Genomic DNA, 20361 nt, shown 5'->3' with positions numbered 1-20361 from the left:
GGCAGAAAACCAGAACTCTGGGGAATGCGCCCTCTCCCACCCATCTCCCCAGAATGACCAAGGGCCAGCCTTCCTGGGAACCCCAATCCCACCTGAATGACTGCATTGCAGAACTCTAGGGAACTCATGAAGAGCGCAAGGGCTGGCACTCCCAGCCAGTCCTCCCGTCGCAGGCAGTGCCAGTCATCACCTGGAACTTCAATCTTTCGGGGCAGTGAAGAGTACAGGGCACTCAGCCCTGTGGCCAGCACCTGGGGGCCATCCCCAAGGACACGTTACCAAAGGCTCAGACCATATAAAAAGGGGGAACAGAGAACTATTAACTCAGCCTTTATGAGAGTAGAGGGAAGAGCTATTACCAGCAGGTATTTAGTTACCCAAGGTGCCAAGACATCATGTGGAACACTGGCCCATGAAGAGCCTTCATACCTGCCTTATCCACATAAGCCCATGGTTCATCCCCACCCTAACTCCAGGCACTGCTTTCAAACCTGAGGGGCTACTTCTTGAAAGAGAAGACCCTGGTACATAGCCCCTCCCCATCTCCTGCACAGCAAGGTGCTGCCCAGTGTCTGCACGCCATACCCTACCCCCCATCCCAGGAGGTGCTGACCGGGCAGAAGTAAGAGTGATCTGCAATATAGCGGCCCACAGTGGGGCTCCCAGCTGACAGAGCCATGAGCAGGAGTAGGGAGTCACGGGCCTGCTGGCCTAGGGTGCCCTCTCGATGGACGAAGGGGACAAGGCGAGAAAAGAGGAGAAGACGGGGAGCAGCTCCGGGCTCAGGAGGTGGCTGCAGGAAGAACTCGAGCAATGAGGGCTCCCGGGCCAGACACACGCACAGCTGGCTGAGAAGTAGCACCAGGCCTTCATCCAGTGCTGGGTTACTGGGCACAGGGCGGCCACAGGCGTCCAGCAAGATCAGCAGAGCCTCACGAACTGGACCATGCCGCAACAGTGGCTGGCGAGCTTCGCTCACTAGCATCTCAAAGAGTTTCAGTTGCTCAGCCCGCCGTTCCTCAACCCCATCTCCAAGCTCATCCCACTGAAGCTGCCAGGCCAATACACGGGTGAGCAGATCCTCGCGCAGAGCAAACTCCAGCAGGGGCCCAGGAGCTGAGGGGGCCGAGGGGACTGCACGATCCTCTGCCAACAGGGTCAGCATCTGGTAAGTGTGGTTTCGCACAGCACTGAGATCGTCTGCGCCCCCAGGCGCTGCCCGAGGGCCTTGCCGCTCCAGGATTCGCACCACCTGTAGAAACAGGACAGCAAGAAGGAATCTAAGATGATAAGGTGACTAGGTGGCAAGGTGAGAGAACAGAGAAGGTTAGAAGGATTCGGGCATTCAGTAGACTGGGCCCTTCAGCATACAGTCTCCTACCTGGGACCAGTGATTCTTGAAGACCATGAGGCAGGTCTCAGGGTCAGCCATGACAGGGGTCTGCAGACTGGCCCCTTGTGGTACACGGTGCCCAGGGGCCCGGGAGGCCAGCCTGCTCAGCCAGTTCATCCTCTCCATGAAGCAGGCTGGGCAGGGCCAGCGGCCAGAGGGCCACACTCTGAGAATATGCCAGCTGGAGACTTTCTCCACTTGTGTCTCTAGTCTGCTTCATCCGGTCTGTAGGAGCCAGCAGCTGTCCATGGAGCCAAAAGATGCACCAGGCTGTAGTAGTGAGCCCAGAGGTCACTGCCCAATCCAGACCTACAAATCTAATTCAAAGAGAAAGGAAAAAGAGGTTAACAGAAGTTTGCTTCTCTCTACCCACAGCAGGAAGAACTCAGAACCACCACTCCACTGAAAACTCCACACATACATGCACACTCACAGTCAGCACCTTAAACTCAACATGTCTAAAACAGAATTCATTCCAATACCAAACTGTTACCCCCCCACCCCAGCCTTCTCCATCTTAATAAATGATAGCAATATTCACCTACTTGCTCACCTGGGCATCAGCCTTCTTTCCTCTTTTCTGTACTTCCAATAACCAGTTCATCAACCTATTGTCTATACCCTCAAAACAAGTCTCACTGTTGCAATAACTTCTAATCTGGTCTCCCATGCTTCCAGTTTCCCCCTCCCCCACTCCGAGAGTCTATTCTCCACACAGCAACCAGAGTGATATTTTTAAAACATAAATTATACTACATTCCTCCTCTGCTGAATACCCTCCAGTGGTTCCCTATCACACTGGTAACAATCCAAATCCTTTACACTGGCCTCCAGGGAACTACGTAATCTGTACAAGCCGGTCCGCACTCAGGCCTCACTCATTCAGGTCTTCCTGAACACCTCCTCTTCCCTCTGTCCGCTGTGCTCTTTCCTGATCCTCACACTGTTCACATCCTTCAGTTCTCTTCAAATGCCATCTCCTCAGAGAGGACATACTTAACAATTCTAACTGAATAGCACATCTGCCCACCTTCACTCTCTAGCTTCCTAATCCTAGTTTCTTTTCAGCAGTATTTTCACTATCTAAAAATATTTATCTGCTTATTTATTTGACTATCTTCCCCACTACAGTGTAAGCTTGTTGAGGACAAGGCGCCTCTGTTTTGTTTACTGTTGTATCCCCAGTACCAAGAGCAGTGCCTAAGGACTCAATAAATATTTGCTGAGTGTACGGATGCTTCAGTGAATGAACAAATGAACGAACAAACAAATGAACGATCTGAAATCCAGTCTTGATCTGACTCCAGCCCTCTGGGATCAACAAGGAAGAAATTTTTTTCTATCTATTGCAGGTCCCTCCCTAAAAGCCCACTCAGTAGGAAACAGACAAACAGACCTTTAATTTGCTGAATACTCTCAAGACGTGAAAATTCAGAGCCACTCAAAAAAGAATTTTCATTCTAGCAAAGAACACATGGATACCCTCCCATGAACACACACATACCCTCTCCTGTCAGATGCATCGGACACTCACTCCTGGGGCCATGACATGACATCCTCACTAGAGAAAGGAGAAAAGCACCAAAAGAGCTGTTGAACTCAGCCAGGGCTCACAGTTCCTTCTTCATCACATCTACCACCCCCTCAGCAGGACTGTCTCTCAACGATATCTCACAAGTAATGGAAACTTCAGAGGAAAGGCGGGGTTCAGTTGTCCTTCCTCTTTATACTCAACAAGGGCTAAAGGAACTGGGAGACCTGGCAAAAGCCCCATACTTTGCCCTCCGGCTATATTAAGCACCATCCCCTTCTACCCAGATTTACTCTCTCTCACCGTTATCTGCTCGCTAAACTAAAGGAAGGTAGTAGCTATGCTTAAGGAAACTTTCTGGAGAACAAAAGACAGTATTATAAAGGGTGGGGCCAGTCCTAAGCAGCAGGCAGGGCTTACTCATCCATCAGCTCAATGTACACCACACTGTGCTAAGAAAGCACTGGAAACAAACAATGGATAAAAACAGTTGGGGGGAGCATAAAGAAAAATGCCAATAAATATTATAAACAGAGGTATTTACAAAAATGTCATGGGAGCACAAAGGAAAGCAACTAATTCTACCTGGGAGACTATAAGAGGATTCCAGAAAAGAAGTGATATCTGACTTAAATCTTTAACAAGATACGGGCCACAAAGCGCAGAGGGAAATGCCTTCTTCGTATTAAAAACAGTATGTCCAGGGAACTACATTTAATATCTTATAATAAGCTATAATGAAAAAGAATATGAAGAAGATATATATGTGTAACTGAATCACTGTGCTGTACACTAGAAACTAACACAACATTGTAAATCAACTATACTTTAATTTTAAAAAATGTTTTAAAAAACAGTATGTGCAAAAACACAGCACTGCGAAAGAGCATGGCAAATCTGAAGAACAGTTGCAAGTTTGGTGTGGCTTCATCACAGACTATTTAGAGAAGAGAGATACAATACTGAGTGGAAGGGGAAACATGGGTGAAGGTTATAAATATCATCAAATATCATGCTAGGAATTTGAGTTTTATCTATTGAGACAAAGGACGTTCTTAAACAAGGACACGATGGCATGAACTAAAGTGATAAGAGCAGAGTTAGAAAAGAAAAGATAAATCTTAGATTCACCTCAATCTTAGCATGTCCCATGTGGTAATGAAATTGTTTACACCTGTAATACCACTGTCACTAATAGCAAGCTCCCTGACAAAAGGGACCACAGCATCCACTCTTCTTTGAAATCCCAGTGCCAACGCAGCACCTGGCCTTCAAATATGTCTGTGGAACCAAATGCTGAATTTAAAACTTATAATAGCTAACATATATTGAGCACTACTATGTGCCAGGCTCCACTCTAAGCACCACATGGAGTAGCTCATTTAAGCCTACTAAAAATGCTAGATGTATTATTATCTCCATTTTACACATGAGGAAATCAAAGCCTAGAAAAGTTAAATAAATTGTCAAAGTTAGCCAGAAACTGGCAAGAATGAGATACAAATGCAGATAACCTGCCTCCAGATTTAACTTAATTGTGAAGTAGAAGCAATCAGACCCACCAAATGAAGGGAGGATAAGAGAAGCCCCTAACATGAAGTATAAGAGACTTAGTAAAAGATAACTCCATTAATAGACTAGGAACACATAACAAAGGAACTGTGTTTTAGAAAACAGGATGAGCACAGTTTTGGATGTGTTGTGTTTTGAGACACCTATGGGAAAACCATGACGTCCGGAAAGCAAGACAAATATTATACTTGAGCTCAAGGGTAAGTAAAATCAAGACTAGGAGTCACCAGCTGATACATGGTAGATGAAGCTATAGAAGTGGATGGAATCATCCAAAGCGATCAGCAGATCCTGAAAGGAGCCAAGGGTGACATCCTGGGAAAAACTAGGACTTAGGAAAGCAAAGGAAGAGGAGTCTTTAAAAAAAAAGACTTGTGAGCATAGCCAGGAATGGAAGGAGAAATCCAAGAGATGATGATAATCTAGAAATCAAGAAAACAAAGTTTCAAGAAACTGAAGGTTACCCATAGTGTATAGTGTATAGTCTATAGAAAGATAAACTACAATGAAAAGTGACTGACAGTCAGTCAGTTTTAGTCGGTCGGACGGGGAGCCTCAGAGGTGTTTGTCAAGTGAGGAAAAGGAGTCCAAAGAAAATAATAGGTTACAGATAAATACAACGGGCAAACTGACAGAAAAAACAGGTATAGGATTAGTCTGAGAAACAGAAATATACCACTTCCTCTGAGAAAGAAGGAAATAGTAAAACAGAGAGGACGGATGCCACTTCAGGTAAATCTGAAAACTGGAAGACGGAAGCTAATAGCTACTACCACCCCCACCCACCTACCCTCTCCCCCACCTCACCCCAAGAGATTCACGGTCAGGGCAAGAAGGTGGAAGAGCCATGGAGTGGATGCTCACATACATCCCACACAGGGTTTCCTATAAACCATCAAACACAGTCACACAGACTAGTGGCCATCACCAGCAGGGAGCACTGGAAAAGGCACTTACCCGTCTGCCCTAGTACTTCAGGTCCCAAGAAGGTGTGGGCTCAGGCAGGCAAAGCCAACAGTGGAGATTACTGATAAGAAATCTCCCCTGCTACTAGACCTGTCACTGTCCTTAGCCCTGGGACACTGTACCATCCCTTGCTGGTTTCCTTAAAGTCATTTGCCCACTAATTTGTAAATATAGTCCCTTTACTATTAAATTTTCCCAAACTTAATTTGTGCCATCTGCTTGCTACCTTCAAAGACCCTAAGTGATACAAGAGGTCTACTGGTGACTGAATGCTTTCTCAAACATACTTCACTTGAGGACTGAAAACAAACAGGGGCCCTAAGGTCAAGCAAGAGTAATACAAGGAAGTAAATAAAGCATGAGCTGTGGCGTTCCTCAAACAAAGGTTTGAATCACAGTCCTCCATTAAATAAATCACTTCATACGTTGGAGCCTGTTTTCTTGTCTATAAATTTCTGATGAAATATATACTGTTATTGCTTTAAGACTTAAATAAGATAACTTATGGAGCAGTCCAGGCACAAAGCGTAGGTGCTCTATAAGTGACATTTTCCTTCCCCCTTCTGTCTCCTGACCCTGTCTGACCAAGGTGCCCTCATCTCCAACAGAGGGGAGAGTTCTAACGTGCTCTGACATGTCCATCCTCACCACCTCAACCACATACCCCATGGGAGATGAAGAAGGGCCAAGCATCCAGCCTCAGCAAAGTAAGGCCTTAACGTGTCCAAAACTAAACTGCCTCCAGCCTCTGGAACTCAATTCCAAAGACTAACAAACAGATCCTACCTTGCGATTTACCTGGGGTGCCTATTCCTGGTCCTCTGCTTGACTGACAAAGGGCACTGCTCACAGACCCAGGGGGAAGTGGCCTCCAGCATTTTCCCTCCCCACCCCACCCTCATGTCTTTTCAAAGACCTCAAAGAGAAGAGCCCCACTGAAATCAGTGTCTCAGAACCTGAAAGCCAGCACTTAACCTGGGCCCTTTTCACACACTGTAAAAACATAAAAGAAAGCCATAGATTGGTGTCCCTGTCACCTGTGTAAGACTCCCTCGCTCCCTGTTAACCCTGAAAAGTTCAGAACAAGACAAAGAAGAGAGTGAAATCACCACTCTTACTGGGCCCTTTCCTCCCACAGCAAAGTCTAGAAAAAAGTAGACCCCTCTTCCCAAGTTTACCTACATGCTCAGCCACAGGGAAAAAAGGAGCTGATCCTTCAGACCCCAAATGGCCAAGGTCAGGCACTCACCGTAGGGCCCAAAATACGGCCTTATGGGCACATTCAGCAAGGGTGTCCACCAGCCTCAGAACAGAAGGCACAAGGCAGGAAGTGGCTCAGCCTCACTTAGGAAACTTTGCCCTGGGAGAGGCAAAGAGAGCGGGAGCTGGGGGCAGGGATACACCTGCAACACCTACAGCAGACAGAGAGAGACCAAAACAACCTTCTAAGAATGGGTCAGTGAGGTTCTGAGTTTCTCTCCCCCTACAATGGCTCTTCCTCTTACTGACATAAGAGGCAGGGATGGGCTGTTACCCTAGATACTGAAAGTAGAAAGATCTGATTAAAACCTCACAGGAATACAAAAGGGAAGAAAACAAACACCCCACCTCACAGAAGCCTAGAGTCTAGAGCTCAGCTTACACATAGCCTCCCTGCTTGTCTGCCCCTCAGCCTGCACGTATAAGACAAACGGGATATGAGTATCTGGTCCCACCTCACTTCCCCCCTCCCCAGGACCACCTCTGCATCGTGCAGGGGGCTCCCATCCTGACCCCAGCAGAGCCCCTGTACCTCACAGCGTGACTCCCCTTTACAGCAGTAAATCCCCATGTCACAAGCAGCTATATCCACCCCTCTTGCAGGAGGGTAACAAAGAAGTCAAAGAGGAGGTGAAACTGAACTAGATCCTAATGGATGAGGAAAGTTCACTGGGCAGAGAAGAGAAGGCATTCCCAGTAGAGGAAGTAGCTATTACAAAGATTTCAAGGTTCAAAAGAGTAACATTTGTTAGGGAACTGTGAACAATTTATTCAAGCTAGAACAGAGTAGAGAGTGGCAGGAGATGAAGCTGGAGAGGTGAGTCGAGGCCAAATGATGCCATATTAATGAACTTGGATGTTGTCCTACAGAATACAAAGAGCCAAAAGTTTTTAAGCAGAGGAATTCCATGATCAAATTTGTATTTTTAGAAAGATCAGTCCAGGGACGGGCTAGAAAAGAGCAAGTCTGAAGGCAGGAGACTGTTGGGGGAGAAAAAATCCAGATGAGAGATGAGAAGGAAGTAAACTAAAGCCTTAACAGTGAAGATGTAGCAATGGAGATGAAAAGAACAGAGATAATTTAGAGGGAAAAGGATTAAGATTTTAATGACTAACTACCTAGAGTTGGGGGTGGGGGGCAGGAAGGAGCAGAAAGAATAGAAGATGATACTGAAGTCCTTGCCTGGGCTGATACACAGCATATGGTGCAAAAGCAGGCTTTCAGAGCAAAGACTCAATGAGTTCTGTTTTGGACATGTTAACTTTGCCAGGCCTGTAGAGATATAGTAGATCACTGCATAGATATGACTGGAACATAGAGAGACTGAGACTAGGTTACAGAGAAGTAATCACCTCAAGATGATTTATCTTTATATTTCACATTCTCTCTCTAAATTGAAATTATCTTTTCGTGTGTCTATCTCTCCCAACCAGAATGAGAATTCCTTGAGACCTCAGGGGACCACATCTTATTTATCTTGCTATCTCCTAAAATGTGAGCATCTCGAGGGCAGGCTACATGTTGAAGAAGCATTTGCTGAATGAATAAATAAATTAATATATGAATGAATGAATTTGTCCTCCCAGCACTTAGCAGATTGCCTGGCACAAAGCAGATGTGGAATAAATGGTTATATACAGCACCGTGAACATGTTTCTGTCTCTACATTGTCATCCTCATCTATGTCTCATCTTCTCAGATCTACTCAGCTATGTATCATAAGGCAAAATCCATTATACTTAATGCACTACTATTCAACAAAGAGTTCAGTATAGCAAACAATAAGCTTACCAAACCCAGTGCTTCCTTTAGAATAACCAAGAATTTGGACAGTCCCTAAGAACCCTCTGACATGGGATTTGACTCACCCTATCATTATCACAGTGTGATCCAGGTATTATGCACACCTGTTCCTATGCCTTTGCAACATTAATTAACAGAATCTTCAAACCTATGTCACCCTAACAGTCTCTTTAATATCTTTTGTAGACAGAACAATTACAAATCATTAAAAAAAGGTTTTTGCCAGTATCATGTCCTCCATGTCATCACAACCTTCCTATCCATCACATGCTTTTTACTCCACATCACCTTCATTCTCTGTTAAAAACTTTATTTTCCCAAGTCACTCTCAGGAGACATAATTTGGGGTCCAGCTTTGCCATTTTATCACTATGTGATCTCTGGCTTCTGAATTTGATTCCTCAACTATAAAATATGAATTCCTGCCCTTGCATACTTCACAAAGTATCTATGTAAATCCAGTAAAATTTGAGATTGCTATCTCATGCATTAATGCTGTTTAGATGTCAGAAGTTATATAGTAGAATTACTGTATTAACATGTTTCCTCAATAATACAGCAACCACACCATCATCACTCTAAATTTCTGGATTTCAAGAACCAGTAAAAATAGATTTTAAAAAATTCTAAATAGGACTGTTACTTTTTATTTTGGCAAATATATCAGTTTTTTTAAAACCCATCATCCACTGTCACCATTCCTTCTTCAGTGAGAGAGCACTTTAACACCAAAGGATAGGAATGATAATCTAAGAATTTTATCTTTATGAAAACCTGATGTTCCATATTTCTTTCTCTCCTTACACCTTGAATAGATGAAAGATTTATCATGGCTTGGTACTGTCCTTGGCCCAGCGTTTAGGAATCACTGCTCTAAACCCTTTCATTACATGTGTAAGTTCTATACAGTTCTGACCCTCTGGGCAGACTGTCAAGGGATCCACCAGCATGAAAGTTGGTTTGGCTTCCAGAGAGAAGCAATAAAAACATACCATAGGACAGAGAAGTTGGTTCTAAGGTTCAGACTCTAAACCAGAATGGAGAATTGGGCTGCCCCTAATTCTCAGAGAATGATCTTGATAGGGAAGGTCTACCTCTTTCTGAGGTTGGGGAAGGTATCTGCTCTGTGGCAGACTATCAGTAGAGAGGAAATGTTAGTGGTGTGAAAGGGACCATTATCACTAAGTGCTAACCCAGGTTTCTAGAACATTCCAAATTTTCACGTGCATGTGGATTGACAGGGAAAAGGGGACCTGTAAAATGCTAATAAAGTGAACCCAATGGAATGAATTGTAAATTAATAGGAGAAAACTTTTGGGGGTCATAGAAATGTTCAGTATCTTGAAAGTAGTGATGGTGTCACAGATGTAAACATACGTCAAAACTCATCAAACATGTATATTTTAAATATAAGTATTTTGTTCTACATAAATTAGTGGGGGTTTTTTATTTAACTGTAAGAAAATGAGAGCAAAGTCATCCTGTTTGGAAGTCTAAACACAGCGTTGTATATAACAAATTATATAATATCCATGAAAGTAGAATTAGTAATTGACAGTGGTTAGTCCAATATAGATGGCAACCATTAACGCCCCACGGCTCAGCACAGGTAAGGAACAGCAAGGGAGTAAGATGCCCAGAAGCAGGTGGAGAAAAGACAAACATAGGAAGTCACAGCCAAAAAATCTCCATGAGAAGGACCATCTTCAAGTTTGCAGTCCCAAAGAGGAACTTAAGGGAACAAGGATTCCAGTGATAACTTCATTGAAGACTAAGCCTCAAAAATAATTTTCATTGTCATTGTTACTATTGCCCATGACGCCTTCATTTTTTGGTACTCCGAAATGTGTAAAGCCCATGGAGCAGAAGAGCCAAGTGCACAACACTTTCACCCAAGCTGTCCTACTCAATCTAAAACTATTGCTGTCGCTGGGCAGGACACATCATTAAGGAGACTTCAGAATCAACCTCACCTTTACCCAAGTCTCACAACACTCATTCCTTCCTGCATGCCGTGCCCTAAACCCCTTCCCAATTCACCACCAGCCTGCATGCTCTAGCCTCTGCCCTATCCTCTCCTCCTCCCCGCACAGGCCTCAGCCCCTCACTCTGGTCCCAGGGCTGTCCCTCACCCCTGCCTACAGGAGTCCCAGCCCCTCGGGAAATAGTGTTCAAAAGTCCCTTCCACTTGACCCTCAGAAAGCATCTCAGCCCCTCATGCTAGCCAGCTCCTTGCTTGCTCACTCACCCCGAGGCTCTCTCCCTGCTCCCATACCTGAGACACTCACACCCGGCCCCTCACCACATGCCAGCCCCTCACCCTGTCCCCTCACAACCAGGATAGTCACCAAACCCGATGCCGTCATTCCCCAGCTCCTTGTCCCCTCTCATATGCCTCTCCGGACCCTCCGGCCCGTACCTACTGTTCACTCACAGAACCCCGACCCTGACCAGGCCCGATCGCCACCGCGGTGCTAGGTGAGTTCAGGCCGCCGCCATCGCTCCTCAGGCGCACCAGCCGCGCCCCGCCCCGCGCCACACGCAACCCGCGCCCCCGCGCACCACACGTAACCGCCCAGCGACGCACCGCTGGGCAGTGGCGTGCCAGCTCATTGGCTGGGCCGGGCCAAAGCCCGAGCGTCGATGCCTGTCTCCTGGCAACGGCCGAGCGCAGGGGAGGGGTCGCCGACAGCATTCCGAGCAAGGAGTACCGCCTCTTCCCCCAGGTTCCACCCCCTCGCACTGCAAACCCCGCCCTTCTGAAGGACTCCGGCGTGTCATAGGGGAAGACCTCTGGGGAGGTGGAGGCCCGCGGCAGGGGGCGGAGCCTGAGGAGGAAAGGTCGAACCAGAGGGCAGAAGGCGGGACCTAAAGAGCGACGCGCCTTAAAGAGTCAGGGAAAGACCAGAGGGCGGAGCGTAGGAGAGAAATGGGGCCGAAGAGAGGCTAACGTGGTAGGGGCGGGGCCAAGGGGCCTGGCGGTGCTTACAGTGGGAGAGGGGGCGTGGAGGGGGTGGGGCTAACACCAGAGGGTATGTCTGAGGGGAGGAGCCAGCAAGTGGGCGGGACCCGTGGCAAAACGAGCCCTAAAGAGGGCAGACAGCGAGAAGTCTAGTTCATTTTTTGCCCCAACTGGGCTCATGGCTTGGATAGTACCCGGACGATGACCGCTCCTTGATGGCTCCCCCAGCACCTGCTGCTCCGCGATCCCTTGGGCACTGCTTTTTTCAGTCACTCAAGGGACACGGAGTAAGCGCTTCCTTGTCAGGCAGGACTCCAGATCAATTAGAGCCAATCTCTGCCCTCCAGGACCTCAACCCTCATAGCCAAACAACTGCAACGTGGAACTGCCATGAAGAGCAGCACTTGGCACGTTATGTGTGTTTAGGGAATGAGGGGAAAGAAGGGCCAAGGGGACTAGGGAAGCCTTCCAGGAGAAGTCTGAGCAGTCTTGAGAAACAAGCAAGCGAAAAGACTGAGAAATGGAAGTTTCAGATATGGTCTGTCATTTAGTTGCAAGCATTGTATCAAATGTTAATTCCCTGGTGTTGATCACTGTTCTCTAGTTATAGAAGATGATGACAGGGGAACAGCGGTAACATGGATAAGGAGTTTACAAGAACTTTCTATACTATTTTTGCAACTTTCCTGTAAGCCTAAAATTAGTTCAAAATAAAAAGTATTTAAAAAGAAAAAGAAATGGAAGTTTCAACCCAAAGGATCAGCACATAACAAGGCAAGGAAGAATGGACAATGTGTGGGAGGTGCTCTGGAAAGTACAATCAGTACAGCTTGTCTGAAGCCTAGGGAATATGCAAAGGAAATGCTGTGAGATGAGGCTGAACACACAGATAGAGGTTAGATACCAGGGAGCTTTGTAGGCCATGTTAAGGAGCTTAGATTTTTATCCTTGGGATTATAGAAAACGATAAAGAATTTTATGATCAGACAGCTAAGGCCCAAATAAGAATAGTAAAGACATAGAGAAATGGACATGTGATTATTAGATCACCAGGGCTTGATGCCTGGATAAAAATGAAAGGAAAATAAGAGGAAGGATTAAAAACCGATGCTTAGTTTATATAAATTCAAACACAGGCAAAGCACTACTATGGGATTAGGGGTCAGGATAGTGATTGCCCTTGGAAAAGCACTGACTGGAACTGGGCAGAGTGGGGCTCTTGATGTGAGTGCTCATTACATGGGTGTGCTCACTTGGTAAAATTCATCAAGCTGTGTACTTAGGAAATGTGTACTTTTCTATATGTGTCTCTGGTTACTATGCTGTGTAATAAATCATCCCAAACTTAGTAGTGTAAAACAACAGCTATTTTATCATGCTCACAGATTCTGGGAATTTAAACAAGACACAGAAGGACTGGCTTGTCTCTGTTCCATGTATCTGGGACCTACCTCGTCTAGAGTGGTCAAATGCCTGGGGGTGAATTGAGGCTGGTGACTGCAATCATCTGGAGGCTTCTTCTCTCACATGTCTGATGCCTGAGCTGGGACAACTTAAAGGCTGAGCTCCACTGGACTGTCAAATAAAGACATGTGACTGCTCCTGTGGCTTGGGCTTCTCACAACATGGCAGCTAGGTTCAAAGAGGGAGCATGCTGAGAGGGAGCTTCCAGACAATGAACATTCTGGGAAAACCGGAAGGAAGCTGCATGGCCTTTTATGATCTAGCTTGAGAAGTCACACAACATCACTCTTGCTATATCCTATTGGCTGAAACAGTCACAAGGGAAGATCATCAAAGAATTCATGACCATTTTTTAAAACTGCCACAATGTTACACAATAATAATAGTGATAGTAATATTAATAAATACTAGGGCTAGATGTTTTGGCTGAAAGGCCAGAGATAGGGATTAGAAAAGAAAGAGTGAATGGAGAAGATAATGAGCCCAGTTATAGACCCAGTGGGCTGAAGGTGACTGTGGAATAGCCAAGCAGGGACATCCAGCAAGCAATTAGTGGTATAGATAGATAGGTCTGGAGCTCAAAGAGAGGTTTTGGGGAGTCTTTGGATGTGAAAGGGGATCCTGTGGTTGACCAAGATTGGCCAGGGAGAGTTGGGAGGATGGAAAAAGAGGAAGGCCTAGGACAGAGTTCTTAAGAACACCAAAACAGAAGGGACAAGTAGAGGGACTTATGAAAGAGACTAAGAAGAAATAAACAGAAAGCCAAGAAATTATGGTATCCATAGAAGCCATGGGAAAATAGGATTTCAAAAAAATAAAGTAAAATATTGAGGACTATAGATGTTTCTTCCAAGAAATGCTCCAAAAACACAAATCTAGCCATAACACTTAACTGGGCAAAACACTTCATGGGTTCCCCATTGCCTTCAGAGAAATGGGGTTCCCCATTGCCTAGCTTTCAACTAACACAACACTGTAAATCAACTATACTTCAGTAAAAGAAAAAGGATTTCCTAGCTTTAGAACATGGCTGACAAAGCTTTCCCTGAGCTGTCCTGGGTCCACCATTCAGCCTCATCTTTCACCACTAGCTTCTCAGATTTTCTAGGAAAACCAATTGACATTCCCCCAGTCCCCTATGCTTTTTGAAATTTCTTTATCTGTGCACACTCTGTGCACTTTGCTTGTAGTGCTCATCACACTTCCATCTCTATACCTAACTCCTGTTCATCCTACAGAACCCAGAATCAGTTAGGACCCTTCCTATGTACTGCAATTACCCTCTGTATATCCACCTAATAGAGTATTCATCACACTGCTATGTAATTACCTATCTACCTGACTCTTCCCCCTACCAGACTGTGGGTCTCTGGAGGGCAAAAAAATGTGTTTCATTCATCTTTTATCCCCAATACTTAGCACAATATTGGCCTAGCACATAGTGGGTGTTCTGATTATGACTTATTGACTGAGAAAGATGATAGTCATGAAAGGGACATCACGTGAAGGGAGAATTTTTAGGATTTTTTTGGTTTGTTTTGGAATGGGAGAGATTTAATTAAGCATGTTCACCAAAGGGGAAAATTGAAAGAGGTTGAGGATCTAGAAGACACAGGCAATAACTGGTGGGATCAGGCATGAGAGGTAACAGGAAGGGAATGAGGGCAAAAATGCCACAGGATGGCCCCCATCACACTCATTCAGCAAGGAAGAAGCAGGTAAGGGTGCAGGTAATGGAGACAGAGCCCATGTCTGATGTGACAGGCATTCTTCGTCCCCAGAGACTAGTTCAGCATCTGATACAAATGAGCCATTCGGCACACAGTTGTTAAATGGGTTAAAAATGAGGTTCAAGCAGGGAACTTGCACAAGGTAAAAACAGAATGATTTTCTGAGCCTATACTGGCACCCAGGTCCTCTAACCGGGGGACCCCTATGTAGCTCAGCTGTAGGGAAGGTGGGGAGTCAGTGCGGGGAACAAGGCCCAGCCCTACCTCTGAGGCATGCACCTCACCATCTCCAGGGGCCTCATTAGAGATGTTTAGTTGGGCAGGTGTAAGCCCAGGCCCTAGGAGACAGGGCGGAGCACTGGGACCACACTGTCTCCACCCCTTCAGTAGCGGCTGTTCCTGGCTGTGTTGCTAAGAGCTTCAGAAGCCAAAGACAGAGGATTCACAGCTGGAGACCAAGGGCAGCTTCTTCCAGGCAGGACAGCCCTAGCCTCCACCTCCTGAAACCACCTACAGGCAGAGGCCCTGGATTTCTCACACCCAGGTACCAGGCCACAGAACCATGAGCCAGGACAGCAAAGTGAAGACGACAGAGTCCAGCCCTCCTGCCCCGTCCAAGGCGAGGTGAGAGATACTGGTCCCCTGTGTCAGATCCGCCTGCCTCACTAGCTGGATCATGATCCCTGTTTGGTGCCCCCAGTCACAATCGCAACACTGAAAGGTGAATAAATGAAACATGACTTCCCCTCCTACAGGAAGTCGCTGCCTGTCCTGGACCCATCAGGGGATTACTACTACTGGTGGCTGAACACGATGGTCTTCCCAGTAATGTATAACCTCATCATCGTCGTGTGCAGGTTTGGCTGGGCACTGTGGGAAGGGCCTTAAGCAGAGACCAAGGTTAAAGAGTGAGGCCCAGGAGAGGGGCGGCCCCTTGCCCAGCGCTGGAGTAGGGGCGGTGCCTATGCCTAGGGTTTAGTGCTCAGGCTTGGGGGGAACACATCACACATAAAGGGTGCCCTCAAGCCGATCTCTCCTGTCCCTGCTATGCAGAGCCTGCTTCCCGGACTTGCAGCACGGTTATCTGGTGGCCTGGTTAGTGCTGGACTATATGAGCGACCTGCTGTACTTACTGGACATCGTGGTGCACTTCCACACTGGTCAGTGAGTCCCAGGACTCAGCCTGTGTTCAACGTTCCCTTCCCGAAGAGAGCCTCTTGGTAGCAAAGTGACCCCTCCCTGATAGTGCTTTCACACGCCTCTCTGTTTACAATACCCCTAGACTCACCCCAGAAACTCTAGGGCGGTTAGGCTGGCTCCCACTCTGTCCGGGTAACTGTCTCCCTGTCCTCGACCCTGTCACGCCCACCCTCACCCTCATTCCTGGAGCAGATAGCTGCCCTGTCTGCGCCCCATACCTGACCCCCGTCCCCCATCAGGATTTTTGGAGCAGGGCATCCTGGTGGAGGACAAGGGTAGGATCGCGAGTCGCTACATCCGCACCTGGAGCTTCGTCTTGGACCTGGCATCCCTGTTGCCCACCGACGCGGCCTACGCGAGTCTGGGTCCGCACACACCCACGCTGAGGCTGAACCGCTTTCTGCGGGCGCCCCGCCTCTTCGAGGCCTTTGACCGCACGGAGACCCGCACAGCTTACCCGAACGCCTTCCGCATCGCCAAGTTGATGCTTTACATCTTCGTCGTCATCCACTGGAACAGCTGCCTGTACTTCGCCCTGTCCCGCTACCTGGGCCTCGGGCGTGACGTGTGGGTGTACCCCGACCCCGCGCGGCCCGGCTTCGAGCGCCTGCTGCGCCAGTACCTCTACAGCTTCTACTTCTCCACGCTGATCCTGACCACCGTGGGCGACACGCCGCCGCCAGCCCGGGAGGAGGAGTGCCTCTTCATGGTGGGCGACTTCCTGCTGGCCGTCATGGGGTTCGCCACCATCATGGGCAGCATGAGCTCCGTCATCTACAACATGAACACTGCAGACGCGGCCTTCTACCCAGACCACGCCCTGGTGAAGAAATACATGAAGCTGCACCGCGTCAACCGCCGGCTGGAGCGGCGAGTCATTGACTGGTGAGGATGCCGGGCTTCCAGACCAGGACAGAGAGAGATGTCCTGGGTAGAATCTGAGGAAGGTGGCTGGGTTCTCACTGCCTGGTGGGCCGGGCAGGGCCATCAGGATGTGGCGTTCATTGGGAGGTCCACTGGGTGGGGCCTGGAGAAAGATATTCTCCACTAATCGGATAAGGACTTAGGAGGAGTGGGTGGGTAAGAGCCTGACAGGGAGGAAACTTGTAGGCAAGAAAGGATAACCCAGAAACCAGGGAAGGGGTAAGAGAGAAGAGCAATACTCCTCAGGGGATGGCCAACAAAAGGGCTGAGTACGTCATGGAGTCCATACTGTAGGCTGAACAGAAGGAAGTGTCACCAAGATGGGAAGCTAGAGCAGAGGACCTCTAAAGAAAGTGGGGCTTGGTGATTGAAGTAGGCGTCGGTGGGATGGTACAAGACATCTCTGAATGGTAAGTGGGTAGAGCTGACAGGAGTTAAAGGGCATCGTATTCACTGTCAGCTAGTGGAGGCTTCCAGGCCCTGAGTGAGGGAGAAGAGGTCAAAACATGAGTGACCAACAGATAGTGGACTGATGGTATCTTTCATCCAACTGTCAAGTATTCCCATGACCCCTGTGAGATCTCAGCGTGGTTGGGTTCTTGACTGAAGCTGAGGTGAGCCCTGATGGAAGACAGAGAAAGAGGCATGTCAGTAGGGGGCTGGTGGAGAACTGGTGCTACTCTTGCCCCCAGGTACCAGCACCTGCAGATCAACAAGAAGATGACCAACGAGGTAGCCATCTTACAGCACTTGCCAGAGCGGTTGCGGGCAGAAGTGGCCGTGTCTGTACACCTGTCTACTCTGAGCCGGGTGCAGATCTTCCAGAACTGTGAGGCCAGCCTGCTGGAGGAGCTGGTACTGAAGCTGCAGCCCCAGACCTACTCACCGGGCGAATATGTCTGCCGCAAGGGGGACGTTGGCAGAGAGATGTACATCATCCGGGAGGGTAAGCTGGCCGTGGTGGCTGATGATGGTGTCACACAATATGCCGTGCTTGGTGCAGGGCTCTACTTTGGGGAGATCAGCATCATCAACATCAAAGGTGAGCACCCCAGCATTCACTCCAGGGACAGGATTAGGGGAGGGGAATGGGGACAACAGAACCCAGTACTGGGACCAGATGGTGCTTTGGGGCCTACAGATTAAGGATACCTGACCCTTGCCTGAGTCACTAGAGGGCTCAAGAGAGAAGCAGGACATGGAGAGTCTGTTCCCTGAGAAGAGGCTGAGCCAAGGTCAGTGAGCAGGGTGGGCCCTTGGAAGAGAGGGTAGACCTGCTCTGTGGGTGTCCACTCAAGGCACCAATAGACCAGTGGAAAGTGACAGATAATAATAATAATAATAATAATAATAATAATAATAATAATAATAATAATAATAATAATAATAGCTAATAGCTAATATTTATTGTGTGCTTATCCCCATTTCAAAGGTAAGGAAATTGGAGCACAGAGAGTTTGGGGAACTTGTCCAAAGTCACACAAGTAATAAGTATACACACTCGGAATCAATAAAAGGAATAACATTCTCACAGCCAAATGGAAAGGAAGGTAGAAGGAAAATAGAAAAGAATTCCTATCTACTCCATCAAGTCCAGTCCAGGCCAGGGACTGTCCGCTGGCTCATGTATTCCTCCGATCAGCCTCTGCCGTCAGAGTTGTTCTACTTAATTACTGGTAAAGACACCAAGGCCTCAGGAGATGGGGCTGAGCACGCTCTCCTGACTGAGGCGAGATGTGCTCTCGGTCTGGGGATCTCACTCTCCACTTGCCCTAAAGGTCTCACATCTGTCCTCCAAGGACCCCCTCAACACTTAAGCTCCACATCTTGCAGGCAGTCGGCCACTGTCTACTTGACTTTGGACAAGTCACTCCCTTCTTATGCCTCAGTTTTCTCACCTACCCAATAAGGATGATATTTAAAACCCATTTGTGAGGATTAAATGAGTTTTCTGGGCAAGGCACACAGCGCAGGGCCTGGCACACCCAGCAAGTGTTCAGCAAACAGCAGCTCCCTGGCACCTTCTAAGGTCCTCCTAGCTCTGAGACTGCAGGATACAGACAAACCTATCTTCCCACCCACGACCCACCAACATCTTTCTAAAATACCAATAATACCATACAGTTCCCCTGCTTAAAATATTTCAATGGTTTCTCACTGTCCTCCCCATAAGATCTGAACTCCCTGCCGTGGCCACAAGACCCGGTGTGACCTGGGCTGTCTCCATCTCTTCCCACTCTCCTCACAGCCTTCACTTCAGCCGCTCTGGACTGCCTCCTGTTTTCTGTATCCATCTAACTGTTTTCTGCCTCCATCCCTCTGCTCATGTTCTTCCCTCTGCCTAGCTGCCCTCCCCCACTCCTCCCCCTCTTCCCCTCATTACCTCCTACTCAATCCAGGCATCAGTTCCTCAGGCTTCCTTAAATTCTCTGCCTTACAGCTTGTTAGGGGTTCTTTGCCTGACTTCCCACAATACCAGATGCACGTCTACACTGTATCAGCCATCCTGTTATGTAACTATCCGATTAAATGTCTGTCTCCTCTAGACTGTGAATTTTTGGAAGCAGGTCACTGATACCCACTCAGCCCAGGGCCTAGTCCCCACCCAGTGCTTTACTAAATGAAACAGTTAATGAGGCAAAAAGAGAGGTTCAGAAGCACAAATATGGAGGCGGGGGCCCTCGTTCAGGAGTGAAATGTCCCCGCACACCCCCACGCCCCCCCCCACTCACTGTCCTCCCTTGTGTCTGCCCTTGGGCCACAGGGAACATGTCTGGGAACCGCCGCACAGCCAACATCAAGAGTCTAGGTTACTCGGACCTGTTTTGTCTGAGCAAGGAGGACCTGCGGGAAGTGCTGAGCGAGTATCCACAGGCCCAGGCCGTCATGGAGGAAAAAGGCCGCGAGATCTTGCTCAAAATGAACAAGTTGGACGTAAATGCCGAGGCAGCTGAGATCGCCCTACAGGAGGCCACGGAGGCCCGGCTGCGAGGTCTTGACCAGCAACTCGATGATCTACAGACCAAGTTTGCACGCCTCCTGGCTGAGCTGGAGTCTAGCGCGCTCAAGATTGCTTATCGCATCGAACGGCTGGAGTGGCAGACTCGGGAGTGGCCAGTGCCTGAGGAACTGGCCGAGGCCGATGATGAGGGCGAGCCTGGGGAGGGAACATCCAAGGATGGAGAGGGTACAGCAGGCTGGGAGGGATTCCCAGGCCCAGAGTGACTCCATGCCTATCCCCAGGACCACCACCCCCCCAACACCAAGGGAATCCCGAGGTATAGGAAAGCCGGCCTGCAGAAACTCTGCCATCCTGTCTGCTAGGTTACAGAGATGGAAGTGGACTGGGTCTGTAGATGCACCACCTAGGGATGCAGGAGCATAGCACACATTCATCTCCCATGCACAGCGCACACTCACTCACACACACTCAGTTGTGCATATACACACTGTCGCCAAGACTTTGCAGTCCATATAAAATGCTCTGGAGTTCCCCTTCACAGAGCACACATACTTTCTTACATAAATATGTTTTATATCCACAGACGATGTACA

General features: G+C 48.0%; 2 protein-coding genes across 15 annotated transcripts in view; one reads left to right on the top strand and one right to left on the bottom strand.

Moving 5' to 3' along the window:
• FAM160A2 (family with sequence similarity 160 member A2) overlaps nucleotides 1-11092 on the bottom strand; it is a 31128-nt gene extending 20036 nt beyond the window's left edge. For 2 of the 14 annotated variants that reach the window (XM_032489170.1, XM_032489181.1), the window contains exons 1-5: nucleotides 10946-11091; nucleotides 6712-6874; nucleotides 1382-1710; nucleotides 614-1252; nucleotides 93-251 (exon numbers count right to left, since the gene is read on the bottom strand). In XM_032489170.1, coding sequence (XP_032345061.1) covers nucleotides 93-251; nucleotides 614-1252; nucleotides 1382-1519 — 936 coding nt within the window. In that variant the 5' untranslated portion in view covers nucleotides 1520-1710; nucleotides 6712-6874; nucleotides 10946-11091. Of the gene's footprint in view, nucleotides 1-92; nucleotides 252-613; nucleotides 1253-1381; nucleotides 1711-1946; nucleotides 2800-2897; nucleotides 2955-6711; nucleotides 6875-10874; nucleotides 10895-10945 lie in introns of those variants that run through there. The other 12 variants (XM_032489172.1, XM_032489183.1, XM_032489173.1 and 9 more) reach the window with 12 other exon arrangements.
• Nucleotides 11093-15203: 4111 nt separating this feature from the next.
• CNGA4 (cyclic nucleotide gated channel subunit alpha 4) lies at nucleotides 15204-20031 on the top strand. Its single transcript, XM_006185641.2, has 6 exons — nucleotides 15204-15306; nucleotides 15438-15539; nucleotides 15736-15842; nucleotides 16122-16767; nucleotides 17499-17848; nucleotides 19571-20031. The coding sequence occupies exons 1-6, from the start codon at nucleotides 15245-15247 to the stop codon at nucleotides 20029-20031; spliced, it is 1728 nt and encodes a 575-aa protein (XP_006185703.2). The 5' UTR covers nucleotides 15204-15244.
• Nucleotides 20032-20361: the final 330 nt, after the last annotated feature.

Source organism: Camelus ferus, chromosome 10, assembly GCF_009834535.1.
Source record: "Camelus ferus isolate YT-003-E chromosome 10, BCGSAC_Cfer_1.0, whole genome shotgun sequence".
NCBI classification, from domain to species: Eukaryota; Metazoa; Chordata; class Mammalia; order Artiodactyla; family Camelidae; genus Camelus; species Camelus ferus.
The sequence above is the reverse complement of the archived record's forward strand: the minus strand, read 5'-3'. Positions and strand labels throughout refer to the sequence as shown.